The 25440-nt window shown below is 38.6% G+C and overlaps 3 protein-coding genes across 3 annotated transcripts in view; all 3 read right to left on the reverse strand.

The window, feature by feature from the left end:
- The window catches only part of zgc:113232 (uncharacterized protein LOC541546 homolog), a 37704-nt gene extending 27353 nt beyond the window's left edge, over window positions 1-10351 (reverse strand). Inside the window, exons 1-8 of the mRNA XM_038712024.1 lie at window positions 10331-10351; window positions 6421-6505; window positions 5559-5624; window positions 5289-5452; window positions 3913-4050; window positions 1120-1173; window positions 933-986; window positions 101-154 (exon numbers count right to left, since the gene is read on the reverse strand). Of these exons, the coding sequence (XP_038567952.1) occupies window positions 101-154; window positions 933-986; window positions 1120-1173; window positions 3913-4050; window positions 5289-5452; window positions 5559-5624; window positions 6421-6505; window positions 10331-10351 (636 nt within the window). The remainder of the gene's footprint in view (window positions 1-100; window positions 155-932; window positions 987-1119; window positions 1174-3912; window positions 4051-5288; window positions 5453-5558; window positions 5625-6420; window positions 6506-10330) is intronic.
- Window positions 10352-12707: 2356 nt separating this feature from the next.
- Window positions 12708-18176, reverse strand: snrnp48 (small nuclear ribonucleoprotein 48 (U11/U12)). Its single transcript, XM_038710392.1, has 9 exons — window positions 17923-18176; window positions 16935-17048; window positions 16638-16698; window positions 15743-15823; window positions 14621-14800; window positions 14292-14413; window positions 13411-13514; window positions 13154-13276; window positions 12708-12919 (listed from the first exon to the last, which is right to left on the reverse strand). Exons 1-9 carry the CDS (start codon window positions 18070-18072, stop codon window positions 12850-12852), a joined length of 1005 nt encoding a protein of 334 aa, XP_038566320.1. The 5' UTR covers window positions 18073-18176; the 3' UTR covers window positions 12708-12849.
- Window positions 18177-19566: 1390 nt separating this feature from the next.
- Window positions 19567-23540, reverse strand: LOC119897978. The gene is made up of 4 exons (XM_038712047.1): window positions 23258-23540; window positions 21335-21634; window positions 20100-20169; window positions 19567-19965 (listed from the first exon to the last, which is right to left on the reverse strand). The coding sequence occupies exons 1-4, from the start codon at window positions 23538-23540 to the stop codon at window positions 19893-19895; spliced, it is 726 nt and encodes a 241-aa protein (XP_038567975.1). The 3' UTR covers window positions 19567-19892.
- Window positions 23541-25440: the final 1900 nt, after the last annotated feature.

A 25440-nucleotide genomic window follows, 5' to 3' on the forward strand; every position in this document is an offset into this window, starting at 1 on the left:
TATAAGCTATGACACCCTGTTTACATGTGACAAGTTGTGTCATTTTCCTATATTAAAAATCATCAGCAGACTTTCACTGTCGGAGGGTCAGTGAACTCACCATGGCTCCGGAGAAACCAGAAGCGCCATCATCTCCTTCAGGCCCGGGGTCGCCCTGCAGGAGGAGAGGGCAAAGGTCAGAAACCACAAATAAACCAACAGGAAGAACAAATATGAATTGCGTTGTTAGTTTTAGAACTGCATTGACACAGTGAGTAACACACCACAAGGCTTTTAAGGTTTGGCATTGTTAAATTGCAAAATCAAATAGTTTTGAATTCTGTTTTCAATTTCACTATAAATAATGTTTAATACTTTTGGTATTGACTGTTTTGGTTTTGGTATATATACATTTTTATATAGTATACTATAGTATATACCGTTTGATATAAATACACACTACACACAGTTAAAGTTGTGAGAATTCAAATGTCTCTAAATATTTAGGATATCATCTGTATAAAAAGACAAAATTTATCAGCAGCAAACTTAAAACTAATCACACGTATTTTTATTTCACAACAGGTGGATACTATTTTATTTGTTTTTAAATAAAATAATTGTTTCTTTTCATTCCTTAACATGTTTCTAAAATCTAGTTTTATTTTATTGTTCTAATGTAAGACAGTGTTCAGGCGTGTAAAAATAATAAATATCTGTTACTTTAAATTTACTTTTATTTCTTTGTTTGGTTTCTGTCTTTTATTAACTTCCCCTTTTAAGTGTTTATCCAGCTTTAGTTTCAATTTTACCTTCCTTTACTTTCCCATCCACTTTTACTTTTTCTTTCAGTTTGTGTTTATTCAACTATATTGTCACTACAGTGTCAGTACAGGTATATCTATCAGTAGGAGCCATGGTTGCATTAACTATCCTTAACATGATTTACTCACTACTGGTCCGGTGTCTCCTCCTCTTCCCCGAACTCCTTTGGTTCCCTTATAACCCTAAAAAACAAAAAACACAATTAAAACCGATGAAACTGCAGCAGCAGAAACATGCAGCTGTAATAGGATTCTTATACTATTTAGGTTCTCTCATCTTTAATAAACATGCAGTAATGATGATGTAGTCTCTCACTTCTCTGCCTTGAATTCCTGGCTCACCGGTTTTACCCTGCAGACCCCTGGATCCCTGGCAAGAAGAGAAAAAGAATCAATAACAGGTAAAGTAAAAGATAACAAATTGATCAGAACAAAATGCATGCATGTATTAATAAACTCTTGGTGAGTGCGTGCAATTAAAGTATTACTGTGTTTTTTATGCGTTAGAAACTAAGTGTTTCACCACATTACACCAAACATTTTGAGATAGAAACAATCTCTAGAATAAACTGATTTCCTGCTAATGTAGCCTCATCAAACAGTGTGAATATGTGGGGGGACACATAAACTGGACTGCTGCTAAATAATAGAATAAAACTTTTCCACCAGGGCAGGAAATCTGTCATCAATCAAGAAACTGAATGCCAAAAAAACAATAAATATAACAAAATAAAAAGAACAAACATAATAAACAAAATAGTTCATTATTTGAATTGCACACGGTCACAAAAGATCCCTTATATATATTTTTGTTTAGCAGAGGTGTTTCATGGGCTCATCCAGATGGTGTTAGTTGTTGAGTTGACTGCATGTTCAGTGTACAATAAACTTCTTTGCATACAGCAGTATTATACAGAACGTCTAAAGATTGTTTATTTCCTTTACAAATTTGGTTTATATGTACTAAGAGTGGTTTTTGATGGTAAGTAGATTTTAAACTTACTAAATAAATTTTAGGTAACTGTAAGGAGAGCTGGATGAATGCAGCGAGTAACGGGCAAAAGAATTTGGTGCATGAGGTAAATTTCAAGTATTCATATGTATTGTCGTCAGTAGCCATGTTTCCATCTAATTTTCATGCAAATTTTTAGCGTACTTTTGAAATGTCCTTTTGTCATTTGTCAAATGTCATTTCCATCAGCTGGTTTGGAGCGAATAAACAGGCTACGGCAAGCGTAAAGTAGTTGAGGTTACACATGGCTGTAATAAACAAGACGTATGGCTTCCAAACCAGAAACAAAACCAGTCGCATGAACCTGAGGACCACTGATCTTAGAAAAATGGAGAGAGGTCCTCAGAAATGTGTTTCAAGCGGGCAAGTTGCTACCAGCCATGTCCCCGCACGTTATGGGAATATCCGGTGCAGAGAATTGCATGCACCTCCAAATACTGCTTCTAAACGCTTTAATATTCTTTGTGGGGTTCATCAATGGTGATAAATGATTCAAAGTATATATTTTATGAACGTTTAGAGTCGTTATTATTTTATTACACCCAGCAGAAGAAGCATTCATTGAGATTCTGCAAAAATATGCGGTGATAACCCCGTTTGATCAGTGTGCAGAGCAAAGGATCTGAAAAGGACCTTTAAGAGGTGAATGCATAATTAGGCAGAACAGATGATGAAGGCTACCTGCCAAGATTTGCATTCACCTCTTTTCTCAGCACAAATGAGCAAAGTCGAGAAAAAAAGAGAAAAATGAGAAAAGTTAGGTGCATGAAATTCTCAGCAGGCATATGGAACTCTGCACAACCGGGCAAGACGCCGACAGCAGAAACAGCTGATCAGACGTGAGTTACGTCTGAACTTATTGGGAAAAAGTGTTTCTATCTCTTAATCTCCCATTTAGCGCATTAACTCTTTTTCGACAAGCGAGCGTACAAACTTTTTTGTGAAATTAAGTTGGGTTTTGTTTCCGTCCATAGTGTCCATGGAACAAGGAGCAGTGTTTGTACAGAATAATGATCCAAGAATTAGTCACACATCTCCGTTCACACCACCGTTTTAGCTGCATATCAGAGGTAATCTCCGTCTACATTAAAACGACTGAAAACGCACAGCTAGTGGCCTTTCAGGTACACTGGGCATGTACATGCCGGTGTAAACATGAAGCAGATGGTCTATTCCATAGTTACAGAAGATTTGGCAAAAGAATAAAGAAATGCAGACGAAAAGATCAGGCCAGATTTTTTTTTTGCATGCACCAATAACTGTTACTGAATGTAACACGGGAGTGTTAAAACAGACTGAGAATCGCAGCAAAGTAAACGGCGACATGGACAGTAGCCTAGAAGCGTAGGCAGATAGGCCTAAGTGTTATTTGCACGTACAGATTATTTTAACAAAAATACCCTGTCAAAAACTCTATCAGCAGCATCATGTTTCTGCTTTGCATGACTTATAAGAGCCAATCAGAGAGCCAAGCGTGAGCGTCTGTGTCATCATTTCTAAAGTCCTCTGTTTTTGCCCATCTTCACTAAAACGCCCTGCGGAGTTTCGAAACACAAAATGAGGTCGGCAGCGTTTCCGAACTTCTCCGTTTTTTTTCCCCGTTTTAGTCTGTACGGGAGGTCCAAAAGTAGCAAAAGGTCTCCGTTTTAATTTGAAAAACGCAGTAGTGTGGATTGGGCCTCAGAGGTTAAGTGTCTTGCTCAGGGACACACAGTGGGAATTGAACCTGAGTCTCTCACACCAAAGGAAGCTAGCTTATCCACTATTCCATCCCCACCCCAATGATAAGGATGTGATGTGAGTATTGTGAGTGAGTTATTTTAGTGCCAGCACAAACTCAGTTTTGAATTTAATAGTTTTGAATTAGAAAAGTTTAAACTGAAGATTGTTTACTAAATTTTAAATTGAAAAAATTTAAATTGTATTCCAACACAAAAATTTTAATATTAATCACAAGATGAAAGTAATTCTAGTTAAATTCAATTTCAAACCATTAGATTCTATTCTGATCTGTGAAATAGACAAGAATATTTCAAATTTAGATATATTAAATTCAGATTCAAGTTGTGCTGGCACTAAAACAACTCCATACGGTACCTTTGGTCCTGCAAAGCCAGCAAATCCAGGCTCTCCAGGTTCACAGTTGCACTCTGTCGGCCCTTCCTCGCCGAGCGCTGCGTCGTCCCCAGACTCTTCCGACGAGTCTGTGTCTGGTCCTGCTGGACGATATGGGACCTGAAACACAACAATATTATTAATATTACACCACAGGAAGCATGAAAATACACACTGCTGAGATTCTGGTTAAAGTTGAAATACATGTCTTCTCTGACAAAAATGGGAGATAATGTGACGCCTACATGGACTTCTTTAGCTTACTATCCTTAACTCTCGTTAATATGTTACTTTACCTTACAAAGCTCTTTGAAATGTATAGATAGATAGAACTTTATTGATCCCTGAGGGGAAATTGCATTGTTGCAGCTGCAAAATTGACACAGATTACAAAAATTTACAGACCAAACATATTTACACAAAATGTAAGTTTTTTAATTTTTAAAAATATATTTACAACAAATATTTACAAATCTGAGATGTACACTCAATGATGTTTAACTATAACGTAATGTCTTTTATCATTGATGATAAACAGTTTGTGTAACATTCTTCCCTCCACAACCAACTCTCTCCAACCAAAAGCATATAAGGGGTGTTATGGGATATGAACTGAATTTGGGATGATTATAAAGTGATAGTGGAGGGATGAAAGGAAACGAGGGAGATGCAACCTGTCGGATCAAGTTGTATTTGAACTGGGAACATTGCACTTCATGCTTGCTGATGAAGCCATTTTGAAGCTTTTAATGCGTGTTTATTGGATCAGGTTCCACATTTGACCTAAACTAAAACACTTTTTTGCCACCGTCACATTTATTGTCCGGCACAGATTTAGCTCTTATCATGCTTTTTTTGTACTGGTTGAAGTTCAAGCCTGAAAAAGTACTGAAACTTTGAATAATGCACAGCACCTCTGTCAAATAATAATATATCTAAAACTGTAAACATAATTTATTTAATGTAAAACAATGTACGTAAACGTAATTCCTTTTAAAAGACATAATATCTGTTTCTTCTTTGTGTAAGCTTTTTTTATATAGTAGTAATAACAAAAAGACATCCAATGCAGGATCAGAGGAAAGATTTTTGCCATCAGAATAATCTGGAAGAAGTAATGCTCACATACTGTAAAAAGTGAAATTAAAATGAAGATCAAATTAAATTAATTCTTGACCTTGGAAAAAACAGGTGAGGTAAAAAATTTTAATTAACCTACAAATCCTTGACAACAAGACAAACTCCATGTGCTAAATGTCCATGTGATTGAAAGCTCCAGAGCAGCTGCTAAACGGACCTTGTGGTGTGATAGTTTTCTGGACTGAAATTTAAAGTCCTCCAGGCCTCAGTGGTCTTACCTTCATGGTCTCTTTATCCTCCTTAGCGTAGTGGGACTCGGCCGTGGTGGCGTAGGGGAAGGCCTCCTCAGTGATCATGGTCACCTGGGTGGGGGCAGGGCCGTAGGGGTCGTAGTCTCGCTCCTGGTCCTCGTCGTAGCTGTGAGTGGGCTCAGGTGGATACTCTGACAGCACAGAGGAGACGGATGGGACAACATTTGGACATAAATGCAGTTCAAATACAGATATCAGAATCAGATAAGAACAAACAGTAAGGGTCGCTGTACTAACCTGGCTGAGGAGAGGCTAAGTTGTCATAGTGGTCGACCACGGAGCCTTCATAGGTATGTTCCTCACCTGGACAGCAACACATTAAAAACAGCATGTTAGACCTGATTCTGTAGGTTAATCCACATGTGGCTCGTTGGTCTAGGGGTATGATTCTTGCTTCGGGTGTGAGAGGTCCCGGATTCAAATCCCGCACGAGCCCTTACTTTGAGACACATAGATATTACTTCTATAACTACAATATGGGTTGAAACAGTAATTCAAACATGCAAAATTTGCAGAAAGTGAAGAAAAACTAATAAAAGTAGAAACAATTGATTGTTAATCCGGAGGGTTGAGGCATGTTTTAATCTTGAAAGGTGATTATATATGTAATATCATTTTGTCTAATATAATTACCAAAGAAAAACAAATGTTGCCATATAATCGAGCCAATACGCTAATCTTTAAGATCCGCTAAACATTTCCTGGTTTCAGCAGCAGCAACTTTCAGTAGTTGTTTTTTCAGGTTATTCTAAAAATAAATCTTTTGCTTTTCAGAAAGAAATCTTAAGATAAATATATAAGTTCTGGTAAATTGTGACGGATATTTGTCTTTATTTTTGATATTTTCTAGACCAAACAATTGTTTCATCTCCAACACCAACATGTTTTTATTCAGCTTTCTCTTTAATATGGAAAATAATTTCATTTTTCAAAAGAAAACAGTTATTAAAATGAAACAAACTGATGTAGTTTTGCTTGTTTCTTAGTTGTTCTGTGAAGCACTATTAAACTAATTTCTGCATACGCTCTTCATGATAAATATAAGTGACATTTCTAAATGTGTTAGTTATGAACACATCAGTGTTTGGCAGCTCTACACCTGAGTGGTATCCAGAATGTTCCTCCTGGCAGAGAGAAGAGACGATACACAGCGTGAACACAAGCAGCCCAGAGAGGAGAGACGCCTGCAGGGGAAACACACACACAGCAGCATCCATTTAATACCAGTTCATACAATCTGTGAAGTTAGGTTCAGAACAGCCACTGTGTGTGAGTTTACTCAATTCAGACCTGCAGATGAAAACAGTTTTGATTTATTGATTGTCTTATTGACAGATCTGTTGGAACAAAAACTCTTTGCAGTGAAGGAAAAAAGGATTTTACATTCTCACTTTATGAAGAAGGCATCGGCTCTGAGACCTTCATCAAGTAAATGCAAAGTAAAAATAATTTCCATGAAACATGATGAAGCTTTGAGGACTGACACCTTGTTAATTTACATCTTGGATTAAATGCATAAAAGATCTGTTAAAAACACTTGAATAAACAAAAGAACACTGGCTTGAAATAAAATAAAAAATACACAATTAAAATGATAAGAATTCAAATCTCACTTGCTGAGAGGGAATATTTATCTCAAAATGATGCTTTTAAAAGAGTTTGAGTAGAACTGAAACAATTAGTCAATTAATGAATCAGACAAAACATTATTTGGCAACTGCTTTGATTTAAGTTAAATGGATTTATTTTTTTCTTTGTCAAATAAAACAGTTTAAAGACAGAACTTTGACCTACTTTATAAGGGGCTTTTTCACTTAAATATGCTGTTTCAGAGTAAAATTATCTGCGAAAATACTACATGTTAACCAATAATGAAAATAAATCATTAGTTGCAGCCCTACTTTGTTCTAGCAACCACACTTTGAATTTAGTCACCTTTGTGTGTATATTGTGTAGGCTGCCCCCCCCCCCCCCTCTCTTTTGCTCTCTCTCTCTCTCTCTCTCTCTCTCTCTCTCTCTCCAGCCATGGTTCTGCTCGAGGTTTCTGCCTCTTAAAAGGAAGGTTTTCCTTGCTTCTGTCGCCTAGTGCTGCTCTTGGTGGGAACTGTTGGGCTTCTGTAAATAACACCTGCTCTTTTATGAAAAGCACTGTGAGATAACGGTTGTTGTGATTTGGCGCTATATAAATAAAATTGAATTGAATTGAACATATAATGAACAAGGTAATTTATACACAAACAAAACTATATTTAAAATAATTCCAGAGCGTAATGAAGGACAACGCATCCTGTCTACTGATACTACTCAAAATAAACTTACAATTTTTATATTCCTGGTTTCTGATATAAATAAAAACATCAAAAAACTTGTTTCTGTCAAGATCTGGATATTTAACGTATAAATCTGTATAAAACACATACTATCTTTTAATTTGCACTCTGCCAGTGCACTCATTGCACATGCACATGTGTTCTTGAGGGAGGGAAGCCCGAGGGGAGGGGGTGGGATTTCTTCGGTTGAAACTTTCAAACTCTGGCTGGTGTCTACAACTTTGCTAAACTCAGCTTTAATTAGGAGTTATGGATTTTATGTAACACTGTTAAAACAAATACTTAATATTCAATTACCAAATAACCATTGTAAAACAAAAAGATTTAGACTTTTTTGAACTCAAGATTGGCTCAAATAACAAACTCATATCAGGGGTTTGGATATTTTACCCAAAATTTTAGAACTTTTTAGAATTAAACACATCACAAAAAGTTGATTATAAATATAAATAACAGCAGAACATAATGCAGGGAGATATGGATATATAAATTAATATCATGTGACGTAATCCACAATAACTGGAAATACAGCACATATAAAGGAATCTAGATGTTTAGATAAAACTGCCCTTATTTTTTGGACAGCACAGTGCCTGCACCATGATTAATGCATGTGATAACTGCAGATTTAGGTGCAGCCATAAAGAATCAAGCCAAAATAAATAGCCAGCTTCCTTCCATATTAGCTGAAAAATCCTTACGGACAACTTCCATTAATTTATGCATCATTGCAGCCTGAGTCACCTAAACTGGCACCAAAAGAGCAACAGGCGTGATAAAGCAAGCAGAGCCTGCTGTGTGAAGGAAAAGTGTTTAAGTGGACTACATTTAAAAAGTAGATTCTTTCTCTGAAGAGTGCAGGCTCCCTGTGGCTGTTGAGGGTCTGAGCTGCTCAGATGAAACTCTGCTGGTGTTTGGGTGAGAGTGAAACAGACTGAGAGGTTTCTTTGTCAGGATGAAAACCGCTGAGTTCTTCTCAGACTCATCTGACATTCCTTAAGCGTCACTGTGATCTTAGGAAAATCCTGAACGTTTAGCCGCGCTGCACAGTGAGACATGAGGTCAGTAAACTGTGGGCTGAAGGGGAGAGACTGACCATGACCTCACTTACATTGTGTGATTTCTAAAATCTCACAGTCAAGTCAAGTCAATTTTATTTATACAGCCCAATATCACAAATCACACATTAGATATTTGGTTTTAGAAAATTCGTTTAGGGATATATTTAACTCTCAAAACATCTAAACGACTGTCCACGACTATTTTTAACTTAAAGGATAATTTAGGGTAAAAGTAGAAACGAAGAGCCACAAACAGCTGACAGTCATGGCTGGCAAAAAATTGTATTTCTCCTCAACAACTTTACTTTTTTTATTTTGAAAATACATTTAAGGGGCCTGTTTTGATTTAGTAAAAATGCAGAAAAGAGCACAAGAAATGTGTTTGCCACATTCATCTCAGAGTTCAGCTGTTACTCTGAATATTTTCAGCAGTGTCTCTGGGCTCTGCTGGATGTACAGTATGATGTGCTGTAAATTAACACTCACTACAGGTTAGTTTGGGCTTAAATCTAAAATCTGCTGCAACAGAAGCGATACAGGTGGAGCTTGTTGTGGTGAGAATGGACCAATAATCCTGACCTGCGGGACCTCTGGGGCACTGAGGTGGGTCTCACCTGCTACGCTCCATAGTCTTTCATATTCAACACCTTCTCATGGATATTTGTGGGTTGTGATAGAAAAAAATGTTTTGTGTCATGCAACATTGCTCCAAATAAATAAAACGTGTGTTGTATGATGAAAATGCAGTATATTTTGTCAGTGTAGGTTGTTTTGGGGTTTCAGATAAAATTATTTTCTCCAGGATTTTACTGTACCTGACAATAAAAATGCCTCATGGTCTGCACATTTCAGGGGAAAACAATTCCTGTTTAAGGTTTTATTATGATGATTATCTTTCAAAAGAACAAGTCAAATAAAACCGTTGTTTATGCACTCAAGAGCAACGTAGATAAAAATCTGCTTTTTCATCTGCCACAATGGAAAATGATCTCAGCAAAACAACTTCCAAACAAATGTCCTTCACATACGATCAAACATTTTTCATCATGCCTGAATGTGCAGAACGAAGCTGAGTGAGTTTTAAGTTGTATTGAAGAACGTGTTAGAACTTCAGGGTGTATGCAGGTAGCAGAAAGTCACATTTAATACTTTTCTAAGACCAAATAAATAAAGACATTTAACAAATGGTTGGTGAGTTTCTGTTAGACTCTCAGTTCATTTTCTAAAACAGGCGTTATCCCAACATTGATCCTCTCTATTAACTCTAACAAAGAGAGAAACAAATTCAGCTGACATTTTAATGTGGAAATGATGACGTTATATATTCAACTTTTAAGCAATACTTATTTTTAAGGCCTGATGTTTTGACACTTTGTTAACTACTTTAAAACAGACCGAGTGCTAAAACAAACTGCTTGATTTAACAGCTAAACCTGAACAGTTTTTTTGATATTAACTGTCCAAAACATGTTAACGGTGATCAGTCCTCTTTATTACCTGCCTCCTGCACAAGAAATCATTTGATTTCAATTTAAATTACACCCCGGTCCCATCAGGGAGGCAAAACATACACCAAACCTGCAGGGCCCCAGGCCAAACCCAGACCATCCCCTCTTACCTTGTCGCTGGAGGCTCCCATGGTGCTGCAGAGTCCCCTCAGACTAAACCAGATCCTGCGCAGGACGTTTTCAGGATACAGATGAGGACAAAAATACGACCTGATTTAGCTTTCCCTGAGCAGCTCTCCTTACAGCATTATCACCCCGGTGGTTCCCCCTGTCCTCGCTCTGTCTCTCCAGGATCCCTCAGGTTCCCAGGCACTGACGGGATCCTCTCCGTCTTTTTTTTTTCTCGTGTTCTTCACATGCTCTATCTCTGCATCTCAACAGGGTGAGAAATACCTGAGCCAGAATCCAGCATCAGCAGAGAAACACCAAGACAGAGAAAGAGACCGAGGGATCTGTGCAGAAATGTCTAAACTTTAAGCATTTATTCTTCTCACGTGATGTTTACAGTTCAAGAAGTAACTAGAAAGCATTATATATTATTTTAATACCTGAAACACCTTTTCATCAGTTTGTAATCTTCTGCATCAAAGTTAAAATACATGGACGCGCCAGATTGTTTTGAGTTTTATCTGAATATGCTAAACATATCTACATCTACATTTCATTTCATTGAAACTGAACATTTATGACATATTCTCACCAACGGCACTGAAAACACAACTCCCATGCCAAAAAGCCAACTTGACAAGACTATGCAAGAAACTACAAATACTTAATCTATCTGCAGATTAAAATGGATTCTCGCTGCTCAGCCCAATTTCCTCTCTATTCTATCTTGTCAAAGTAATTTTCCTTATATCATGAGAACAAATGTTTCGCAACATCGCAATAAACAAAAGTTTAAATAGTTTAGAGTGCTAAAATAACTACACACAAACTATACAATGATCTGACCCAGAGCTGCAAACAGATTTATGAAATTAAATAACAGCTAGTTTAATTATACATTTATTTTTATGTTATGAAGTAATTTTCAGAGTACTGTAAGAGTACATTACTATAAACGGTATATGTGAGTTCCTCTAGGAAATTTGCGTTTTTCATTTCTTATTGTCTTCTGATGTTTTTTCAACCAAACAATTAGTCAGGAAAATTATTAGCAGTAAACAACTAAAACAATTGTATCAGCCCTAACGTAGACTGAAAGGAATGCCAAAATCGAGTTTTTCTTGACACGTTTTAACAGTAAAAAATGTAGAAAATGACATATATATATATTATATAGAGAACACAGACAATAGTTTAAACTAAAATATGGATCAGTTGCCCGCTAGTTTAAACTTTCAGCAGTCCTGGTTATCTTGGTATTCCTTTTGACCAACATTGAACTTTGAACCCCACACCACTAAAGTCATTCAGTGTTGTTTCATTCAGCTGAGAAATAATATCATTATCAGCCAAACCAATGGAACTTCTGGTACACACCCTAACCCTTTCTAATTTAGAGTATAACTCCCTCTTTACTTGCATTACTCAGCCCTCTCTAGTCTGTCTTGTCTAAGTGCAAAATGCTGCAATAAGAGTGTTAACAAATACCAGTGTTCTGACTCATATCATCCCAGTTCGCACCGCCCTTTTCTGGTTTCCAGTAAAACACAGAATTAATTTTAAAATCCTACTAATCACCTACAAAGCCTTGCATGGCCTACAGCCCCCGTATATATAGCAGCGTTGTTGCGCCCCTATTTGAGCTCTCAGCCACTCTGATCACCGGATTAAGGTCTTTTATCTTTTCCCTGTCCCTATTTTAAATCATATGGTGAGCGCACTTTTTCATTTGTTGTGCCTGAACTCTGAAATATCCTTCCGCATCCATCAGATCCGCTGACTCTGTGGTTTGCTGTTTGCCTTTTTAGAAACGCTCCCTTTGCCTTAAGTTTTGTTTATTTAGATTATATACTTTAATCTTTGCTGACTGGCGACCTGTCCAGGGTGTACCCCGCCTTTCGCCCAGTGTCAGCTGGGATTGGCTCCAGCCCCCAACGACCCTGTACACAGGATAAGCGGTTGAAGATGGATGGATGGAAGGACTTTAACCTTTGTCTGTGTGTACTCGTAGTGATATGTGTCCCATCCTATATGTGAAGCACTGTGATAATTTTCTCTGCCATGGATTTCAGAATCGAGTCATTTTTCTAAAAAGAATTTAGAAACTTCCCAGGATTTCCCAATGACTGCAGAAACCTTGCGTAAATAATGAAACAAGAGTGACCTTTGACCCAGTGATAAAAGCGTGTCAGCTGTGACACTCCTGTCCAACATTCCTAACAGTTTTTGGTTGAAAACCTCTCCCAGCCAATCACGCAGAGGTGGGCGGGGCCTGTTAAGGATTAGCAGACATGTAACTGAACTGTAAAACACTGAAATTTACAACATTTTATATTTCACAATGGTTTTTGTGAAGCAAAAAAAAGCTCTAAATATTGCTGTTGTTGGTTCCCAAAAACTTTATTTCCCATTTATCTTCATTTCTGGACGTTAAAAGTTATGACACTTGACATCTTTTGACCTGTAGAGGCCACAATGACCCACATCGGATCGGGCTTCTGCTGTTGCTGATCCAGAACTATCACTTCTCCTTCTTCTTTTTTTTCTTCTTCTTTCGGTCTTGGTGGCGGTCATCAGGGGAGTGGGAATCCCTGCAAAGATTCCCAAGGCAAACAGTGAGAATGCATTTTGGCACTTTCAAAAAAAGATTGTTCTACTAATCCATCTTTGACTAATTGCCATCTAATTTTTCTATAGCTGCTTTGTTAGAAGACAAATGTATTCGTTAGAGGTTTGACAGCAAAAGCCTATTCTGTATCTGACAAGTATCCAGTAATGAAGCTAAAAGAACCTGGGACAACATAAAGAGGTTTGTCCTTTCACACCTCTCCTTCTTCTTCCTCTTCTTCTTGCTCTCTCTGTCTTGGCTTCTTTCCCGGCTGCGATGGCGTCTGCTGTGGGAGTGACGAGACTCTGACGACGCAGAGCGCCTTTCATCCAGCCGGCGCCTGACAGTCACACAATATCAGTTGTTAGCCTTCAACTGTTCTGTCAGACTTTCTTCACTTTAAAATACTTTTCATTTCATTAATCACAACATTACAGGAAACTGATTGTCAGGAGGCCATGGTGTTTGTTGTACCTGTGGGAGGAGAGTTCAGATCTGGCCGACTCGTCCTCGTCCTCTTCCTCTCTCCACTGTCTGGTGAGCTCCTCTGAGTGGACGTTGATCACCTCTCTGATCACCTGCAGGATGACCGCAGTGATGCCAGACAGTCAAACTTTCAGACACCAGTTTATAGAGTTTAGTTGGAACACACAAAAAGCTTTTCCCAGCACAGTAAGATTTTAAGTAAATGTAAATGCTCCGTATTTGTATAGCGCCTTTCTAGTCTTTTCGACCACTCAAAGCGCTTTTACACTACATCTGCATTCACCAGTCACACACATTCATACACTGGCGGAACAGCCGCCAGGGGCAAATCGGGGTTCAGTATCTTGCCAAGGACACTTTGACACGCAACCAGGGGGAGCCTGACCTTCCGATTAACGGCCAACCCGCTCTACCTCCTGAGCCACAGCCGCCCAAGCGTCTTACTGATTTCCCTACACAGACACAGCAGATACTGATTGATACTGAGCAGTTACTCCTGTGCCTCCAGCACCTCGGCTTCTGCAGACGGTCTGACCGCTTGTGGCTTTCCAGCTATCTAAGCTAAGTAATGTGAATAAACCGAGAAGAAACTTCATCTCACTTCAGGAACACTTCATGTTCAATCTGAACGCATCTCAAGAATCTGCTGCGGGTCACATTCACAGTGTAAAAAAAATCACTGTTGCCAAAACCAAAAGAAATGATTGATGATTTTGAAGTTGTTGAAAGTTTCTGGCTTAAATTGGGCAGATGTGATGAACAAGGAAACAACTTCTCTGTGCTGGACAATGTGCTCTCCTTATGGGATTTTGAGTGTTGGTGTTTTTTCACGTCCTTGAAAACATAACATGACATAATTGGTAAAGAACCTCGGTGTAGGACTTCTTGGTGATGTGGACGTTCTTGGCTCGGTAGGACTGACGCCGCCTCTTGTAGTCTCTCATCTCTGCCATCAGCTCCAGGTGAGTCTTTGGTTCATTCTGTTCATCATCTACACACAAAAACACACATTTCACCAGAGGCAGACACCAAACTGCTCTGTATAAACAGCTTCTAAAGGAGGATTTTATTGGTAAGATTGTTCCTCTACAATCCAGATAGTCTGTAAAAACCATGTGCAGGTGATCTGACCCAGTATTTTCAAATTCAGACATTTGGGAGGATCTGGGAGGTCTTCATCTTAATGTGTGAATCTTACCTTTCTGGAGTTTGGACACCAAATCTACGTAGAGATCATCGTTGCTGGAGGAGGCAGCTTCCTTCTGCCCGAGGACACCAACCACATGATCGTACAGAGCCAATCGGTCGGCCACAGTAAGGTCACACACTGCACGCTTATGGGTCTGCGGCACGTCGACAGGCTGGCCTGAGTACTGACCTGATGGAGGACCAGAGAGGCTTTACGCACAAATCACCCCGACACATCATTTATCCCTCCATTTCACTAATTATACGATACAAGTCCAGCTGTTATCAAGTGCAACAAAAGAGCTGAAAATTTATTTTATGAACTGTTCTCCTGCAAGCGAGTAACCAAAGAGAAACTCTTTTAGTTTTTTCTGTTAGATTCTTGGTCTATTTCACAGATCATAGCAGGATTTGATAAACATGCTCAACAAGTTCTCCATCTCCCTACAAAATTGTAACGTCATTGATGTGTTTGTAATTTAACAGGCTCCTGCTCAGTTTCTTCTTAGCCGAAGTAAAATATTAAGAGGTTCTAAGCTCCTTTTCTGACTATGAGCACCACCTCTGAGATCAATGTGGATCTACTCACACTAATAAGTCTGAATGTATGAAGTTTTTCCCAACACGTAAAGGGAAAAGAGAGTGTGCGTGTGTCCCAGCCCAGCCCTGTGGTTTGAAAGGATATGACGTTAAAGGATACTACACGTAATCAGGCAGCGGAACTTTCTAGAGCCCAGCTCCTCTCTAATACTCACCCCTGTCACTGCAAACAGAACACACAACACACAAAATTACATTAAATTAAAAAGGTGACAATCTCAAATTAAGTAAATATCTGAAAGACACAGAAGCTTCTTGTTTGCAGGGGTAATATTTAGGGGGAGCTGGAGGCAGGTGTAGGTTAAGAGGGACCAAACATCTGAGTGGTTAGGCACAAGATAACCCTCTGGTGACATCTAGTGGTTCATCATTGCATCTGGACCGTGAGACTAAATGTTCTTAGGTTGTGAAATTTAACTGTGTGCAGTTGCGTCTACTAAAAAGCTGCCTGGTCTCTGGTCAGGATGGTAAACATCAGCACGTCTGAGGAATCAGTTTTGCAGTGAACCGTTTACAAACTAAGCTCACACACCTTGCCAGAAGACTCCTTCCATCTTCATCAGTGGTGCAGCAGATCTCGCCTGCAGGATCACCTGGTGCTGGGTGGATTTGTCTGCATGAAGAAAGCGACATGACGACAACTGAAAAATGTACCAAGTGTGTTTTTTTTCCATTTTCATTTTTTAAATACACGTGATTTCATCTGTTTCATCCTGTAATAAAGATAAAAAACTTCACCAAAGAATACTGGCTGCCAGGACACAGACACGAGATTGAGGTGAATGTTTTAAATAAAAAAATAATTTTAAAGATCTTTATATATCAAGATAATAGCTTACTGATATTTATATTATATATTGATATTTTCTTCGCTGTCCTTTTAAGTTATGTTAAATAAAGAAAATGCAAAGACATTTAACAAGTACAACACATTGTATTTGTTTTAAGGTTTTCTAATCTAACCTCTTTAAAAAATGTTCATCAACAGCAATTAGGAAAATATATACAACAAACAAAGATCATTATTTTCTAAAACATCTTGACTTTCTATGACTTGTAATTTATCTACCAATGTTCTGTTTATAATATTTGTACATTTAACGTTTGTTTTTGCGAGCAGCATAAAGGGAAGCCGAATCTCTAACACAACCCTGTGCTGTAAAATGAAAAGTTATTCTACCTTGTCCTTTTAGCTGTCCTTTGAAGCTTTGAAAACTCTTATTTAGCGTATATTTCTTCTGTTGTTTTGCAGGAAAAAGGCATAGATTATCTTAGAAAGATCTCTATGAACAAATACATTGCAAAATGTTTACAGTCTTCAAGATGTTTTCACCAAATCTCTAAAAAGGAAAAACTTTTTATTGAACCCATTACCCTTTCATTAGATCCGCTGGCATTTACAGTAACAGACATCAGTAATGACTCACCCATTGTAAAGCTTCTGACACTGCTGTTCTCATAACACACAGAAGGGTCGAACATCTCCGCCTGCAAAAAAAGTGACAAATCATGTTATTGTTCTCTTAATGATTAAGATTCACAGGCTGACTCATGACAAAGAGACGTTTTTTATTCTTTTGTCTTCTGTTTTGTTGCCATTCTCTCTGGTTTTACTGCCACAGATGGAGGTTGTAAAACCTAACAAAAGTGAATTTTACTTTATACATCCGAAATGCCATACTCTGGGACATTTCTACTTTCTGTTAGAGTAAAACCATGTGTACCTGCTCCTCGGCTGTGTAGCCCATCTTTTGTAGGCTGCAGGAGGCTTTGTGTTTCTCCATGCTCCTGACCGGGACTCTGTGGTCGGGGTCGTAGGGACACTGCTCCATTTCTTCCTGAGAAAACACCACAAACACAGATATTATGAGGATCACTTTAAGATTTTGCTTTTAGATGACACACAGCTTCACACTCTCCCCCTGTGTTTTAGTTTGCACACACAAATGTATGTTTGACCTGATATTTTATTGCCATTATGTGGAAAAACATATGTGTGGTAGTCAGTTTGTGCAGGGGAAGCTTGGACGTCCTGGTTTCATATTAACGTGCAGACTTTTAAAATTAATTTGTACTTTAAAGTGCATTTCCATTTAATTTTAAAAACATAAAACAACGTTGCATAGCTCATTCTGCTGGGGGCAAACTTGTGAATGGGCTTTTCAAAGAATCAGAATTGGGGAAACACTGCTAGTATCATGCAGGAAGAAATGTTTGAATTTAGGCTAATATGATATCATGGATTTTAGCATTGAGAATGTAAGATACAAGCAGGAATCAGTTAATGGAAACATATCTACTGTTAATTCAAACAAAACTACATACAAAGTAAATGATATTGTAGAGACACGTTACAGCATTTTTAAAAGGATAAATAAACACTGCTTGTGGCAGAACAGAAAAGTTAAGAAAAAAGATATATCGGCGATATATAGAAAATACATGAGGGAAAATTCCATCGTTAACATTTCCACCAGAGTTGACCCTTTTAACGGAAACAGGCTAACTAGCTAGCTAACGTTAGCTAGCGTTAGCTAACCTACAGCTCGGTATCCCGGGAAACCAACTGAAAAGCAACGCTGATCTTTAATCTGAATAAGATGACGCTGTTTAACTACGATAAAACCAAGATTTCTATAAGACAGTTTCTATAAGATTTGCTTATAAGATTTCTAAACGCTAAGGCTAGCTAAAGGGTTAACGTTAACTTACTTGGTTGGAGCCCTTGTTGTACTCCCACGACCACCCGAGCGTTTCAAATATATCGTGTAGCTGTTTTTTGCAGTTCTCCGTGAACTCTGTCAGCTCCCGCAGACGGTCCAGACGATCCTGAAGAGTTTGTGTTTCTAATGAGTCCGACATTTTAAGACTTTAAATCCTGACCAGATGACAATTTGTCCCGAAATCATCGGTGTTTTGATTTTGCTCCACTTTGGGCTGCCATTTTTCTGCGCGACGTCATGACGTCATGCCTGGGCATTAGCGGGAGGACAGAAGCGATGCATGCTGGTAGTTGAAGTCTACTACAGGGATTGGAAAATGAAACTGAAACACCTGGTTTTAGACCACAATAATTTATTAGTATGGTGTAGGGCCTCCTTTTGCGGCCAATACAGCGTCAATTCGTCTTGGGAATGACATATACAAGTCCTGCACAGTGGTCAGAGGGATTTTAAGCCATTCTTCTTGCAGGATAGTGGCCAGGTCACGACGTGATGCTGGTGGAGGAAAATGTTTCCTGACTGGCTCCTCCAAAACACCCCAAAGTGGCTCAATAATATTTAGATCTGGTGACTGTGCAGGCCATGGGAGATGTTCAACTTCACTTTCATGTTCATCAAACCAATCTTTCACCTTGCTGTGTGTATTGGTGCATTGTCATCCTGATACACGGCACCTCCTTCAGGATACAATGTTTGAACCATTGGATGCACATGGTCCTCCAGAATGGTTCGGTAGTCCTTGGCAGTGACGCGCCCATCTAGCACAAGTATGGGGCCAAGGGAATGCCATGATATGGCAGCCCAAACCATCACTGATCCACCCCCATGCTTCACTCTGGGCATGCAACAGTCTGGGTGGTACGCTTCTTTGGGGCTTCTCCACACCGTAACTCTCCCGGATGTGGGGAAAACAGTGAAGGCGGACTCATCAGAGAACAATACATGTTTCACATTGTCCACATCCCAAGATTTGCGCTTCTTGCACCATTGAAACCGACGTTTGGCATTGGCACGAGTGACCAAAGGTTTGGCTATAGCAGCCCAGCCGTGTATATTGACCCTGTGGAGCTCCCGACGGACAGTTTTGGTGGAAACAGGAGAGTTGAGGTGCACATTTAATTCTGCCGTGATTTGGGCAGCCGTGGTTTTATGTTTTTTGGATACAATCCGGGTTAGCACCCGAACATCCCTTTCAGACAGCTTCCTCTTGCGTCCACAGTTAATCCTGTTGGATGTGGTTCGTCCTTCTTGGTGGTATGCTGACATTACCCTAGATACCGTGGCTCTTGATACATCACAAAGACTTGCTGTCTTGGTCACAGATGCGCCAGCAAGACGTGCACCAACAATTTGTCCTCTTTTGAACTCTGGTATGTCACCCATAATGTTGTGTGCATTGCAATATTTTGAGCAAAACTGTGCTCTTACCCTGCTAATTGGACCTTCACAGTCTGCTCTTATTGGTTCAATGTGCAATTAATGGAGATTGGCCACCAGGCTGGTCCAATTTAGCCATGAAACCTCCCACACTAAAATGAGAGGTGTCTCAGTTTCATTGTCCAACCCCTGTATTTTGATTATATTATATTATATTATATCAATTTTAAAAAATAAAACATGTACATGTACAATATAATTTTTATTATTTTATTTTCTGTTCTTATTAGTTACAGTTGACAGCGGCTTTAGCCTACTAAAAAATAACTATGAATGAAAACTAGATTATTAGCTAACTCTGCTACATTTACAGTAAACTGTAAAGTGTAAACTACAATGTTGATTAATGTGCATTGTCCTTGGTAAATAAATAAATAAATAAATAAAATGAGAACGCAAAAGACACAATGTAACAATAGTGATACATATATCAAATACAATCAAATTTAGCAAATATGTGAATAATATCTTTGTTTACAGTGTATACAGTCCAAACAGGACACGCTGAAAGTTACTTGGGGCTCATGTGGGGTACAGCTGGGCGTCTTGCAGCACTTCAGGATCCATCAGATCATCTGTATATATGTCCTCTGTTCTGAGAACAGAAAAGACAGCAACTATGTTTCTCAACCAGACATAAAATATTACAGAATGTAGGATTAATAGAAGTTAGATATACCATGGAAACAATTCCATTAACGGTAGGATTGTCATTCATACAGTACTTACATTACTTCTAGAGTGTCTTCAACAGCGACCTCCTCCACCACCTGCACTCCAACCACCAGGTTCCTCCTCACTGCATAAAGCAAACACAGGGATGCTGTTATAGGCATTTTCCCCATAACCTCCATGTTGTTGGTTTTCCATAATAATGGCACACTAGACCCAAGTTATTACAAATTAGTTAGTCTTCGTGCGGAAAGAAATTGCAGAGAGTTGTGCCACACTAAAAAGATCCTACAAAGGTTAGATTTTATATTTATTGGTTTTGGAATATTTGGAACTTTAACCTTTAACCACCTTTTCCTATAAAACAGTCAAACCTGTTCACCATGTTGTGTACAGCATATTTTAATGTGATATGTGCATTTTAATTTATATGAAAATGTCTTGCCTCAAATTGCGTCAAGAGGAATCCTTAACGTACCCTGATGACAGACAGCTGCTAAACAAAGTGAAACCGGTTTCTAATCAAAGCAAGGATAGATAAAGATATCCTCCCTTGTTGTTTTCCTCTAATGCAGCAAAGGCATGATACACTTTCTTCATGCATGAAGTGCTTCCCACAGTTCACTGCAACACAAGCTCACACTGAAAGTCCAGCATGTCTAACCACATGAAAGTTTTCAGGTTGGTCCACACCGAGCATTGTAATCCTATGACACTGAGACAACTTGTGGTTCACCTTTTGGTTTCTAATCACTGACTCCAGAAAAGTACCTGGAAACTTATATTTAGAATAACATCCCGAGCAGTGTCCAAATTTAGTTCCAGGAACTCCACAAAGTAGTCACAGAGCAGCGGAATTAGAAACAGAACGCAGAAAACAGAAATGTTCCATTTTATTATGTTCCTGGCTGCGTTGAAAAAGGGCTAGATGTGCTCATGTAAACTCAATGTGTGTCTGTATACATATCATTTTGTTTCATAAAATTCCAACTTATCTTTTAGTGTAGTAATTTATTCTCACTAAATTGCTATGATTAAATGACATCTTATCTAAAAAGCATGTCATGAGCAAAAAGAAAAGATGATCAAGACGTGGGGGTGTTCTTTCTGAGGTTTCTAGATTTCTCACACTGTTCTGTATGTCCTGTACTGTGTGGATGTGCAGGAGCTCATTTAGCTTTAACTGTCTTGATGGAACATTTTAATGCCCATTTTTTTTTAAATCGAAAGGAAGCATGTTGTTAAAACCATCACTAAATGCAATGTTTAGGAAACATGAGGTGAGCCCTCACCTCCGTAGTAAACGTATGGAGATCCAGGCCAACAGGAACCCAAACCTTCCGGTTCCCTCTGCCCATAAGCACATACACATCCCCGGGGCTCCATCCCGGGACCCTCCCAGCAACAACCGCCAATGAAATGCCGCGATACATCTCCATCATCAGCATCGATCGCTGTTTTTGGCTGCTGTGAGGAAGGAGCACCAGGACCTCGCCCAGCAAGTCCAGAGCTGCTGGGAACCCCTGAGTGGATGGGAGTTTCGGAGGTGGACCACTGAGCATCAGCAGCCCGGCGGATGATGTCATCACAACCTGCAGATACAGGTGAGAAGAGTAGAGAGTAATATTGATTTGAATTGCACATTATTCTGCCCTTTTGTGAAACTGTGCTGTGTGGGAATAACTTTTGTATTTTTACCAACAGCTGTTTGAATGACAATTAAACATTATCGTAAACATATAAACGGACTCTGGCCGTTTTATTCAGAGCATTTTACAGCTTACCTCTCATTCACACATTCACACAGGGGCCAGTAAAACCTCATGTTTTGCATGTTGTATTATTCATTATGTCATTTTATTGGCTAAAATCCATATTCATGCAAATGCACAGGTAAAAAGACAAAATTCTTAGTTTTCACAAAGGAGGTAAAACAGTGCTTTGATTTGATTAGTTTTGGCTGTAAAATGTATTAATACAATTGTGTTTTTTGTTTAAAATCTTTGATTGACTTGTTCCTCCCATCTCCATATATGGTATTTAGCTCAGAGTTGTTGATTTTTTTCTCCATAAACCATCCAAAATAAAACATCCATAAAAAATAGCAAAATAAATAAAGATTTATAATTACCAGGTGGTGTTAGTTTTTTTCAGAATAAAAAAACATAATAAAAACTAATTTTCATCAGCAATCCAAACATACAGGGTTGGTTAATTCAGGGGCTTGGCTTAGAGCGTCATGGCTGAATCATATGTCTGATCCGTCTGTTTCCCCAACACCTGCTGATGAGACCTGCTGGGTTTGGAGCAGGACTGTAGTCACCAGTCATCACACACACACACACACACACACACACACACACACACACACACACAGCGTGGAGTGGGAGATTTTTCAGGAGCAAACAAAAACATGCAGGCAGGGATGGATTTGAAGCCAAAGTGTTTTGATGTGTGCTGTGATATGTTGGGGCAGAAGGGTGACATCAGCTGACACCGACAGGATCAACACGCTCATTTTTATTTCACCTTTATTCAGTCAGGTAGCCTCAATGTTAAAATTTCAATTCATCCAATTAGGGTGAGATGTTCTTAGTAGTTAATTCTGTTTATAAGGTGATAAGTACTGAAAGACTGCCTTCCCAAATTGAGTATGAAGAGTGGAACAGTAGTTGTGATGTGTTATACTGAGGCAGCTGCAGTAGGAGACATTTATAAACAAAAATATGTAACAAACTAGAGTGTGTAGCTCTCTTCTTGTGAGCAACAGCCTATAGTTTTCATACAGTGAAGAGTACGACGTTTGGTAAAATGTATCATCTATAGTATCTCATTTGCAGAGTGAATATTCAATATGTACAATTTTCTTTTTTTCGTTTTCCATTTATACTGTAATATAGTTACACCTTGTGTATACTGTGGTTATTTTACTGTGTATAGTGTGCATCTTGGGCACAAATTATTCTTTCAGAATGAATAGTTCTATTTTATCTCACCTTCTAATTAGAACAAGCAGCATATGCCAATAGTGAGTGGACAATAAGTCAGATATATCTGACTAATTGTTATTGTTGTGTTCTAAAAAAAATATTTTTATACTGTACTTTGTTTTTCTGTTGTATAATAATGCCTATTTTTCAACATTTCTACAGCTTTTACAGCTGCAACAACTTAATTTCCAAAAGTAAATCAATAAAATATTATCTTAAACCTACCTGTGGTGTAGCAGCAAACAGCAGGATGCTCTCCTGCCTCTTCCTCCTTCTCCTCCTCCTCCTCCTGGTGGCTCAGCATGTCTGAAGCAACACTCCCTGTATGCGGAGGAAGGAGACGCAGAGGAGGTCTGGGCGACCAAACCCAACAGTCAGGATTAAGTCTGTACATCGCAGCCCGAGCTCGATCTTCCGTGCCCTCCACTCCTCTTCCTTTCAGCTCTGCCTCTGAAACCACAGATGGTTTTCTCTGGACCAGAGTTGGACGCAGCAGGAGTGACTGCATGTGTCACTTTAGAGAACAAGCTGATTGGGCAGCTTGTCTCAGCTGCTGATGTAATGCCTTCCATGGATCCAAGGATCATGCCTGTGTTTTACATGTGTGAAAACATTTACTAGAGTTTGATTTACATTACCCCTGTTCATTTTATATTTGTTTTGTTGTGTTTTGTATTTATGAATGAGGTGTGGTCACTTCTTAGACCGCTGTTTACATCCATTTATTGAGCTACAGTAGAAAACAAAATCAACTTAAGAGACATAAAGCTAGTGGAAAACATGTTTGCTTTTATTTTTGTCAAACTTATTTTATTTCTATCTTAGGTGAAGGATGCGTTTCATTAGCAAAATATGTGTGGGTTTCTATGTTCATGTTTAAAACGTGAAACCTAGTAAAGTAATATGTGGAAAGTCCGGGTGATTCAAGAGAGCACTTTATTTTCACACCAGCATTCACACTGAAAGTGACGTTTTTACGCTGCATGATATAGCAGTTTTAAGACTACAGCACAATACCTATTTGAAAACTGTGCAAAACGTTTTGCACACACTTGAACAACTGTTACACTTATGAAGCTGTATAGACTCTGCTAGTTGATCTGACAGATCAACATATTTGTTGTTAATTTGTTGTAATTGTAAATCATTGTTGTTCCACTGTTATTTTTATTATTATTTTATTTTTTTATATTGTCAGTTGTATTATTTTTCTCTATTCTTCTGTTATTCTTCTATAACTTGCATTTGTTTGTTACATATTTATATATTTCTACATCTATTTATGTCAGCTGTATGTCTGTCTGCGTGTAGCACCTTATCACCAAAGCAAATTCCTCATATGTGTAAAGCACTACTTGGCAATAAAGCTGATTCTGATTCTGACAGATGGCTGTCTTTAAGGCAGGAAAAACTCATTAAAAAAAACGTAACATTATGGTAGTTGGTGGAAAAGTAAAATAAAAGGAACATTTTCATTTTGTGGGTCTATGCTTCTGAAGATTTACCTCTCTAAACAGTTTCATCACGTTCAGCTCACAAACTGAATAGTTTTTGGGCCCAAACGCAGGCGGAACAGGTAGACTTAGTGAGGTTTATTAACCACAAGTGGTGAAACTACTGATGACGTGAGTCAGGCACTGCAAAAGCTATGTCAAAGTAGCTATTAACAAACCAGTGACGAGTCCATAAATCCAAACAAGAAGGTGAAATGAGGGTGGAACTCCGGGGACACGAAACACTGGTATACCTCTGGAGGACAGTCCTGACAGATAGTGAACAATGGCAAATAGCCATGAAACATGAATTAATGCACAAGCAACGAAACATAGACAGACAGCTCTGTAGATACACATGGGATAAGTGAGGATAATGAGGCACAGGTAATCACAGTCAGGGGGATGAGACAGGCGCAAACAATCGTAGAAACACAAGTAACAGCAGCACAAAAACACTGGTGGGAGACACACTACAAAGTAAAACAGGAAACATGACAAATGAAACAAATGACAAAAGGAAGAAAACACAGAGGCAGGAAAAGAACACAAGACAAAATCTTGCCAATAAAACAACAAAAAAAACATGACAGTATGTGTAAACATATAAGGAATTTGACTAAAACTAAACATAGAAATATTGTAGCCTATATACATACAAGTGTAGGCTTGTAGCCTGCATATAGGCCCTATATTAAAAGCAAGCAATCATGTCTATATAGAAGTCAAGTGTTCTGTAAATTGTAAACAAATACAAATTGTGCAAAGGAATAAATATTGAATGGATATAAGCGAAGTTGGTGGTGATGTACAGTATATGTATGAACACAGTAGGTCTAGATAGAGCGTGCTTAGATTTGTTGCAGGGCTTTTGTATAAGACAGCATTAGTTTTAGATAGGTGTTCCTAATAAAC

This window comes from Micropterus salmoides, unplaced genomic scaffold, assembly GCF_014851395.1.
Source record: "Micropterus salmoides isolate LMB-PRFRI ecotype aquatic unplaced genomic scaffold, ASM1485139v1 Ms_hic_scaffold_11, whole genome shotgun sequence".
NCBI lineage: Eukaryota > Metazoa > Chordata > Actinopteri > Centrarchiformes > Centrarchidae > Micropterus > Micropterus salmoides.

Bases quoted from the DNA above. Each gene is read 5' to 3' on its own strand.
- snrnp48 (XM_038710392.1), bottom strand. From the start codon at position 18,072: ATGTCGGACTCATTAGAAACACAAACTCTTCAGGATCGTCTGGACCGT. The intron at 15,824-16,637 runs GTGAGTCATTAC...TTCTTCATGCAG, and splicing joins TGTCAGAAGCTTTACAATGG to ACAAATCCACCCAGCACCAG. The intron at 13,515-14,291 runs GTTCTTTACCAA...GTCATCCTGCAG, and splicing joins CCAAGAAGTCCTACACCGAG to GTGATCAGAGAGGTGATCAA.
- LOC119897978 (XM_038712047.1), bottom strand. From the start codon at position 23,540: ATGCAGTCACTCCTGCTGCGTCCAACTCTGGTCCAGAGAAAACCATCT. The intron at 21,635-23,257 runs GTAGGTTTAAGA...CTGTATCTGCAG, and splicing joins TGTTTGCTGCTACACCACAG to GTTGTGATGACATCATCCGC. The intron at 20,170-21,334 runs GTGAGGGCTCAC...TGCTTTATGCAG, and splicing joins TCCATACGTTTACTACGGAG to TGAGGAGGAACCTGGTGGTT.